This window comes from Malus sylvestris, chromosome 13 (genome assembly GCF_916048215.2).
Source record: "Malus sylvestris chromosome 13, drMalSylv7.2, whole genome shotgun sequence".
NCBI lineage: Eukaryota > Viridiplantae > Streptophyta > Magnoliopsida > Rosales > Rosaceae > Malus > Malus sylvestris.
This window is the reverse complement of record NC_062272.1, coordinates 26,036,368-26,046,389: the sequence shown is the minus strand read 5'-3', so window position 1 is coordinate 26,046,389 and position 10,022 is coordinate 26,036,368. Positions and strand designations below refer to the sequence as shown.

Genomic DNA, 10,022 nt, shown 5'->3' with positions numbered 1-10,022 from the left:
GTTTCTAGCTTCTCAAGCATGCTTAAACGAAAGCATTAAAGAGAGCACTACCTATATACATGCACTAGATTTTAAAAATTGGGTGTCTTTCTTTTTTCAACATTACATCTAGAAAATTGATGTACTCCACTAGTAATTCTTTGATCGTCTAAGTCCCAATTAACCCCTCCAATTGCATATGTATAAAAATAACGAATATTGTAAAACAAGCTCCAAAAAGCAAGGAAGCTAAACCATTATACAATCTAGACAAAGGCTAAAAGCTCATTCCACTTAAAAGTAGTTTACAATAGAGTTTAAAATCCAATACAAACTCATGAAATGTACAAAATCTTCTTCAGAAAAATAAGATTACAAAATTTTGCAGTAACCGTGCACTCCGAATTACAAACTTTCCCATGCCCCTGGAACTTCCTTCAGTTGGCCGTTTTGGTTCCCCTACGGGCTAGAATTTTGTCCAGCTGAGATTCAAAAGAGATAAAGATCATCATAACGCGAGCCACAGCTACCATATTCGCAAATTTCAAAGACATGGTTCGTTTAATCTAACTCGGCATTGACCTCATTTACATTACATCACATCCACAAAATGCGATATGCAGAGCATATCAACGCATCTAGTTTTCTTCATACCTTCACCTGATCAAGAATGGCAGTGGAAGCCACCGAAACAAGTTATTCTACCATTGCAGTCCTCCTTTCTAGCAGTGATTCCATAAAATCTGAACACAGTTTGGTTAGGGGTGGAAGTTCATGAGATGACCCACTAAATATGGTCTCCCAAGGCCTCTGTGATGGAGCAGATGGGGCCACGGTCTGGTCTCTCTTTATGTCAAACTTCGGTAGCTCCCCGTAGATAGATGAATATCCAAAATGCCCTGGTATATGAAAAATAAATTAATAACAAGATACAATACTGTAATACAGGTAATTCATATACACACATCGTGTAGAAACCCAAATATCATCATTCTTCGGCTCTCAACAAATTAAATAACGACATCAACATAGTTTTGCTGGAAAGCATATATCTGTATATAGTTTAATTGATAAAAAGCTTACACACCAACATATAAATCAACTTTTCGTCATCAGCTCTCCTAAACAATTATCTAATGTACTTACGTATATATATGTATGCTTGCATGCATATATGCATGAGGATAAAACGTTAACTGACAAGTATATGCTAATTCTAAACTGAGCTTGAAACCGATGGTGACTAAGGGCATCCATATGGGGGAATCTCATTTTCCACTAGAAAGTCTGTCTTAATAAGAGGGCTTCTACTCAAAGTTCAAACCGAGCATTTGAGTTTCCTAACCTCGCATATTTTCCTTTCCCAAATATTATACGACAAATTTACAACGAGTAGATTAAGGATTTATAAATATAATAGCATATTATGTCATGTGCATGTTATTTTAAAATTAACAATATAATATATGGGCTCCTTGTTCACACATCATGCTAATCTTTCGTTGCTACAGACAATAAGCAACACAACTAATGCACAAGGAAGCTCTACCTGTTTCATCAGGGGCAACATGACTCCCCGGCCTGGTTAGACTAAGTTCTTTTGCTTCAATGTTATATGGGTCAAAGATGACATATTCATGGTCACCATTTATATAGACAAGCAAAGCTTGTGGACGGTTCCTATCTAAAATATTTTGTTGGTTAGAAAGTTGGTCGCTGTTGAGAAAAGCAAGCCCGCCCCCCTGAGCCTGCAAAAAAGCATAAAGGATTAAAATACAATTCATTCTTTTGTAATACTATGAAGCAACAGCAGTTGCAACACAAATTCATGCTTCAACTGTAATAGCTTTAGAGTTATAATGTACATCACAAATGGTTTGGATTTTTCCTTGTTTCTTTATCTTGTCATTTTTCTGTGGCTTGAGGAAGTTGGAACTTAAACAAGGTGAGGTCTTCTTCATTTTCTTCGGGGAAAATGTGATTAATAAATAAATACATAAGGAACACAAATGTGAATGTAACCTGAAAGCAAGCTACTATTTATGGATTCATACGTCTTAAAACACATCCAAATTCCAGCCCTCAGATTTTTACGGCAGTGCTGTCCCCACCAAATTATACGGTTTATATCTTTGTTCATAGAAAAATAAATCAATCAATTGAGTCCTAATGCGAATGAAGGTTAAAGGCGAAATTAACACTTTCAAATTTCTTATATTTTATTATAAGAGTAACAAGAAAATGGGGATGGATATACCAGAAAGGCCTTCAACAAAAAGCACTAAAGCAGAGATTTTAAGTATATACCTTCCTTACAGACCACATAGCCAATGGAACAGGATCTGTTGCATTGAATAATAAGATTACCCCATCTTTTCCTAGTAAAGATAGAACTGCAAATGATGACGAATCTACCGCACAGGTAACAGCTGAAAATTTTAGAAATTGCAGATGTTAAATCGATGTACAACACTAGTGACATGACTGTCACAATTAGTAAATAATAAATATACAGGACCGTTCAGCTTGATGTCACTGAACTATAAACGGGACACAGTGTTCAATGTTATCAGTGCCGCTCTGAGCCCTTCCAAAGTTATAAACGTGAATGGCTGGTTTAAATTATTGAGGGGCTTCCTTAGCCCTTAGCGTATGCATTAAACTGAGTTGTACACCCGGACAAAGATAAAACCACAAGTCACTTCAATTGCATTTATTACACAAACAACATTGATGTGATTAGGAAAACCTTAAGCAGAGAAAAAGTACACACAACACAATTTACGAAGTGTTTTGCACAGTGGGTGAGGAGAGGGAGAGAGAAAGGTTCAAACCTTCTACATGTAGCTTATATGACCAAGATTCAGATAGTTCTGACATGCTCCACACCGATAGTTGCGGTTTTGAACCTTGAGTGACAGACACGAGATACTCTGATTTCCCAGCAAAAGATAGGGTTGCAATTGGCTGAGGAAAAAAAAAATTATATAAGAGCAGCGTTTGAGTTACATTTCAATATCTTCCAGCAACTCTATTGAGTGTACCAGCCTCAAAATGATGTGGTAAGCATAATTAAAAAGGGTGTAAATTCTAAAGATACTCCCAACTTCAGGCATTGAAGATCACCCATACCATACCCCAAAAAACTTACAACCGCCCATACCCAGAAAAACTTAAGACCACCACGCTCAACTGGAAGCAGCAGAGACGTCTGAAGTTCTTAATAAATCTTGTATACTAGGTAATCTAGTATCCTTATGCATGAAGATAATCAATGAAAGATCAGAACCCAGTGTAAAGATTTTAGAAAGGCCCCGACTCGTATTTTTTCCACACATTTGAAGACCACCCATACCCTAAAAAATTTAAGACTACCCATAACCAGAAAAACTTAAGATCACCATGCTCAACCAGGCCAAGACGTCCCATATAATGATTTACAACCCAGTGTAAAGACTAGACGTAGAAAGGGCATGACTCGCATTTTTCCAAGCACTGATATGATGATTCACATGAATAACATATGTTTCTGAAGAAAGATTAGTCCAAAGATGATTGGGATCTGAAAAAATCACCATCTGCATCTCTCCAATGACAGCTACAAGTGCATTGTTGTTGGGGTCCCATAGAGTGATTATGTTTTCAGCTGCAACCGCCAGAACAGAACCATCGCCAGAAAATGCAACAGCTGTCATTGGCTTATTCCTGAGAAGGAAATGATTTTCCATAAGACAGAGTTATCAAAGCAGTTCATATGTGTTACGAAGACAGCCAAAAACCAAAAGTTTCGAACACCAGGTTATGTATATGTGCAAAAACATCTAATGTGTACACTCCTTTTTCCTTTTTACTCTGGTACTCTATCCCCCGCCCATTTTTTCATGAGCTATATCTGCAACTGAGGTGTCCACTTTTAGATAGAAAACAAATTTTCATAGAAGAAAAATGAAAGACTGCAAAACAGATGACAAGGTTTCTTCTTGCCTATAAGACATGACACGCAATCTGTAAGAAATAATAAACAGATACCAAGAACAGTACTTTAAAACACTACAACATCAAAAGCTTTATGGAATGACACAAGAACAAGAAATTCACACAGCAGAGTTAGCTACTACAACTAACCAATATTCAGTTAGAAATATCATGATTAAGATCTGACTCAAATCCAAAATAAATTGGGTTCGTAATTCACTCCCCAAAAATTTTGGCTATTCATGACTTAACCATCTCTTTATAGTTAGATTTAATCATTCTTTATGGTTAGTAAATTCTTTTTCAACAAATGTTGGGTATTCAACTCTCAGCAAGAACACAGTGACCACATCTACATGAAAGTTTTTCCTTACTAAAAAGGGAAGGAACATACTTGTATGAACCTACGGCATGACACATCCACCCAGAATGTTGCAGCACCTCATGCTTCGGCTGAATCTCATCACTGCAAACCCAAATCTGAGGCAGTGCAACAAAACTGTAAACTTCACAGGAAACAGAATCCTCAACAGTAATTATTGAAATCATTCAAATTACCTTGAAATCCCCACCATATGATAAGCTAGCAACCATTTGACGAGTAGGATGGAACGCGAGAGAAGAAATTCTAGCATCCCTATACAACACAAAATATTAACAGTTACCACAAGTGTATATCATTTATACAAACGACAATGCAACCTAACTAATAAATATACTTATCATCACGACTTTGAAGCACATAACAGACTGTAAATTAACAAGATACAAGTTCTTCCTTGTCTTTAACAAGTTCAATAGCAGTCACTACTTTATAACAGGACTACCAACAAGTATTACAACAACAGATAGACATCAGATTCCATCCACAATAGATCAGTCAGGCCCATACCTGTGAGGTTCATAAACAACGGTGGACAGGCTGAAATTTTTGTTCTGTGGCCCTGATGCCCAAAATTTAAGACAAACAAGACCACCTAACCCCTCCTCAGGAAGCTTAACTTCAACAGTGCTCATCATAGAGCCATCTTTAGATAGAGACACCAAAGTCACTATTACCTGTGATCGATATAACCCAAGACATGGTCAAATTAGTGATCATGTGTTTTAAAAGAATGAAAACCAAATATAATTTCAAGCTAGAAACTAAAACAAGCAACTTACTCTGACTTCATCCCCTGGTTGATGATTTCTTTCACATATTTGAACCTGCAAATTTCCGAGTGAGAAAAATTTCACTTACACATCATCACTTATATGAACCTAATAAAAAAGGCTCGCCCTAGAAAAATCAACAATTAATTATCTAACCATAGATCACAGCCTTAAAAAAAAAAAAAAAAACAAAAAAAAAAGCTCGCCCTAGAAAATTCAACGATTAATTATCCATTTAAATATCAATTAAACAACAAACATAATCACCTCAGACATTTCACGGTCATCAAACAAGCTGTAGAACTGGATGCAATAATTCGCGGTACGCAAGGCAACCAACCCATCAGTGTGATCAAAGGAAAACTTGCTGCATATTCCATCATATATCTCTGGACATGAATAAGGAAGCTGAAAAGTAAAGAAAGCTATTTAGCAGCTAAAACTATTTTACTCCTCACAGAAAGCTGCTGAAACCAATTTCAAAGGCGGTGTACAAAAAGGTGAAGGAATCCATCAAGCAGGTATCCAGGCACATTCATGAAAAGAAAGGATAGCTTAAGAACCAGCTCGCTTTTATCTCACAGATCCACAAATTTACTTTCACTCTGCATCAGGGTGAAAGAAATTTAAGGCCAATCACAAGGCAATTATAGGCAGAAATTTCATCATGCATATTCACTCCCAGCCGGGGTTGCACAGGTCGTGGATTGCTTCGGTATGTGAAACAGGAACGGGTACGGGTGCACAGTTTCATGGGTGCCCAGGACATTAGGGGTATACTTAGTCAGTACGATATTCCTGGTCGCAGTTCATTGTGAATTTTGTTTGGACCTTTTTCAGTAATAACCAATGTTTTAAAAAACTCGCCTCGAGGCGCGCCTAGGGCACCCTTGAGGCTGGGCGCCATGGCTAACGCCTCAGTTTTGCTGGAGTGGGCGAAAGGCTTCGCCAGAGCCGCCTAGGCGCGCCTCAGTGAGTTTTTTTTTTTTTTTTTCTCTTTACTCTCAAACCCAAATTTTGGGTAGGATTTTAACTGCCTCATACCTCTTCCTTGCACTTTTGTCTCTATGCCTTTTTTCTGATTTTTATTTTTAATATAATGGATGTGTTTGTTGTTTGCGTGCATTGTTATATGTGTGCTCATTGTGCTTTTCATCCTCTATTTTATGCATATATAATATAATATATGTATATATATGTGTGTATATATATTTATAATATGTGTGTGCTCAGGGTGATTATTGATTAATAATCTTCTTATTTTTAATATAATATATGTGTACGCTCAGTGTATATATTAAAAAATTTAGGTCCTGTGAGGCTTCGCCTCACGCCTCACGCCTAGGCCGGGCTTCCCCTCGGACGCCTCGCCCACGCCTCACGCTTTTAATACATTGGTAATAACACATGAAAAAATATACAAAATGTATTTATTAACCTGGCCAAGTCAACCTTTATCTCAGGTTAACCTAAAACACTTAACGGTTTTATAACCTTAATAAATTTAGAAAATCTTAATACATTATAGTTATATATTATACTCTGTTTTTAATTAATAAAGCAAAACCAAAATGGTGTATACACTTTCCCTGTAAGTTGTCACAGAGGCACAGAAAAGACATGGAACTGAAATGCTCAATATCACAACTCGCGACTGAGACCTATCTATTTGGCTGCAATCAGCGACAGCAATCAGTTTGCCAAGACAAGCGACCCAGATCGCAAATCTCTGTTTGGGATCGTGCAATCTGGAATGCAGGTCGCAAGGTCAGTCGATGAACCATGCAACACTACTCCCAGCAAAGGTACGGGGACTTAATGATGTCCTTTTTGTATGCTTATGAAACAAACCACCGGGCCCAGACTCGGGCCCAGACTCAATGTGACCAATTCTAAAGGTTCTTCAAGAGAAAATCATGAGTAGGATTTCATCACCTGGCTCACAACAAAAAGGTACAGTTGACTCCGAGTTTATTTTTATTTTTTAAATGAAACTTGACTTTGATTTATTTGCATGTTGTTTGCCTCCAAAATTGAGGCCTATACTCAATGTTTTGGTATTCTTAGTAGCATTCTATATGGCACATACATCTAATGATGTGCACTGTGAATACTATAACCTACTAATAGTGGTTATTATAAAAGAACATAACATTTCTTACTAATTACTATTAACTCAACCTATTAAATGTTTATGATGAGTCAATACCACGCAAAAGTATGGCCTTGAAAAGAAGCCTCTTATGTATCCCAGGAAAGAAAAATCCAAATTTTCAATTGAAACATACCTTGATCCCTGAAATAGACTTCACGATTTCCATGGAGGGCATTTTTAGTATATGAATTTGATTATCTGCACAAGATATCTAAAATCCATATATCAGAGAAAACAGTAGAATACATTACTTCCTTATCACATAGAATGCATGACTATGTTACAATACTCCATCCCAGAAAATTGAAGTTTTCTTACAGAAGAAAGTGAAGGGTCTGGAGAATCAGTCAAATATAGAAGAGGAGATCCAATTCTAGGCAAGAACTTCTTTTTCCCTGTGTCTAGCTGCCAGACCACAAGAACTCCTTCTATTCCACCTGGATAAGACAGAATTCTCATAAATGTCACTTGACAGTAAGAATCCATGCAAAGCAAGGCATAATCCAGGCGATTTTCACTTCAATCGCTCAAAACCCACATACCTGAATATAAATAGGCACCATCAGAAGAGAAAGAAAGGACACTTATTCCAGCCGCATGCCAATGCCATGTGGAGGAAGCATCAGCATCATCATCTCCCCTAACTCCATCTCTTTCTTCCTCATTATTCATTGATCTTCCTTTCATTAATTTATCACCATCGGAAAATGTACGTTTACCGAATCCTGTCCAGATTAGAATTCTCCCACTTGTATCACCTGCGGCAACAATTGCCTGAGTTGGATGAAATGCAAGAACGTTAAAGTTTCTTGTATGATGCAGAGTAATCTTCTTAGCAATCATGAGTTTCGAGTCTATAGCAGGGACTCTCCATATATGAAGCTTCCGTTTGTTCCGGATGCCAAAGAATTTTCCTGAGGGACTGATAGTTATAGCCTCTGGTTTTCGAGTCTGTCAAATTCAAACCCATTGTCAATTTGTCATGCCTCATAAATTGCAATAGGAGAAGAAATATTGGAATTGGAGTCCACTTTGAACAAATTTAACATAGTTCAGAAAAAGCTATTCCTATACAATTTCTGGAAGGTGTTAAAGGACCGAGTGAATGGAATTATCTTCATGTATCTCTTAAAGGAAGACTCATCTCAAAAAAGTTAATATGAATTCATGAGAGGAATGAATTAATTCTTTCGGTCTTGGATAGTGTAAAGGAAATTGGTCTGAACAAATATTAGCTCTTAATCAGTACATTATGGAAAAGTTCATACAGACACGTGTTTGCATCAATGTTATGGACTTCAACTGTTATATCCTTCAAGTTCTGATCATGAGTAATATACACCGGCATCAAATAGGGTATGAGAACATTACTACATTGGCAGGCAATACAAAACAACACATGATAACACATAGCTATCAACGTATACGAAAAAGTACTAAACACGTAAATGTAACCTTCATGCAATAAATCATATCATAGCACTTGTTCCCTTCATATATTCATTTCCACACATGCCAGAAGTAAACCTCATGAATATCACATATAATGTGTAGGAAAAATATATAAAGTCAAAGAACTTCTAGTTCACTATCGCTGCACCTCAGAGAGAGCACCGCCAGCCAAACGAGATTCGGTCAAATTACACTTCCGAATCTGTCCACGCAACGGCTTTGGTGTGTTTTGTTGCACTTGGGTATTTTCAACAGACAAATAAGCAAAAACATGAGCTGCATTAGAATCATCCTCTCGTGCTCCTTTCCCGGGTTGGAACATTATGGACGGAATAACCTGAAAATAAAAAACATATTGCTCACGCCGTCAAAACATTTCTGGGCTTCCAAACAGAAATTGAAAAACTAGAATAAAGCAGCAAACCTATATACCATAGAGAAAATGGGCATTTTGATATCAATGGCCTTCATCAACTCAGGAACAGCAAAGTCCCAATAGCGAATGGTGCGGTCGACGGAGGCGGTCCAGCAGAAACTCAGAGCTTTGTTGCCCGGAACTACTATGACGGAGGTGACCAAGCCATTGTGACCCTCCAAGGACGATATCTAATCAAAAGAAAGAAACAAAAAAATCGAATATTTTCAGGCAGGGGGGTATGAGAGTGTAAATTGAGGAGGAAGAGGAGGGTAAAGTTGGAAAACCTGCAAACCGGTGGAGGTGCTAAAGATGGAGACGGCGGTGCCTGTGCAGACGAGGAGGCGCTTGGCGTCAGCGGAGAAGGCAGGAGGTGCTGACACGTAGCTCTTGCCGCCCCTAACCATCTCTGTCTCTCTCAGCAACGGCGGAGCAACCGCTTTCGTGGCCGCTGGAAGGTTTTGGGGGTTTAAGAGTTTACGGTGGCTGCTGAAAATCAAAAACCAAAAGGAAATACAAGAGCCCTCGACTTAGAGCATCCCTACAAATTCTTCTTTTTTATATTTTTCAATGTTAAACTTGTGGGCCCAATGGCCAGCCAACCTAGTGCATTATTTCTTTGTTAATGTGCGGGCCCAAGCCCAACAAAACATTGAAACTACAAAATAATGAATCTTGCCCTCACCACATGATTTTTTTTTTTTAAATACAATAATTTTTTGTTCTAAAGGTCGCATAGCACGAGTTTACCGTTACGTGGCATATCATGTCAATAATATAAAAACATATGTTAGCTTTTTTCTACATGTCCTTGTGTTATTGGATGGGAAGTCATCTCGGCGGTGAACCTATGCCATACAAGTTGTTCTTCTAAAATAGGTAGAAAACTTA

General features: G+C 37.7%; 1 protein-coding gene across 2 annotated transcripts; it reads right to left on the bottom strand.

The window, feature by feature from the left end:
- Positions 1 to 246: 246 nt before the first annotated feature.
- On the bottom strand, positions 247 to 9,671 carry LOC126596900 (uncharacterized). 2 transcript variants are annotated; one of them, XM_050263593.1, is made up of 17 exons: positions 9,419 to 9,671; positions 9,149 to 9,322; positions 8,865 to 9,053; positions 7,807 to 8,215; positions 7,583 to 7,701; positions 7,398 to 7,475; positions 5,377 to 5,517; positions 5,119 to 5,163; positions 4,847 to 5,013; positions 4,513 to 4,591; positions 4,349 to 4,434; positions 3,555 to 3,684; positions 2,814 to 2,946; positions 2,287 to 2,408; positions 1,529 to 1,727; positions 634 to 878; positions 247 to 461 (listed from the first exon to the last, which is right to left on the bottom strand). In XM_050263593.1, the coding sequence occupies exons 1-16, from the start codon at positions 9,536 to 9,538 to the stop codon at positions 676 to 678; spliced, it is 2,394 nt and encodes a 797-aa protein (XP_050119550.1). In that variant the 5' UTR covers positions 9,539 to 9,671; the 3' UTR covers positions 247 to 461; positions 634 to 675. The 2 variants fall into 2 exon arrangements, with proteins under 2 accessions (XP_050119550.1, XP_050119551.1); XM_050263594.1 differs by having other exon boundaries at positions 640 to 878.
- Positions 9,672 to 10,022: the final 351 nt, after the last annotated feature.

Excerpts from the sequence above, each read along its gene's own strand:
- LOC126596900 (XM_050263593.1), bottom strand. The coding sequence starts at position 9,538 with ATGGTTAGGGGCGGCAAGAGCTACGTGTCAGCACCTCCTGCCTTCTCC. Across the intron at positions 5,518-7,397 it reads AGTCTATTTCAGGGATCAAG|CTTCCTTATTCATGTCCAGA; the intron begins GTATGTTTCAAT and ends TTTACTTTTCAG. Across the intron at positions 879-1,528 it reads TGTTGCCCCTGATGAAACAG|GGCATTTTGGATATTCATCT; the intron begins GTAGAGCTTCCT and ends TTCATATACCAG.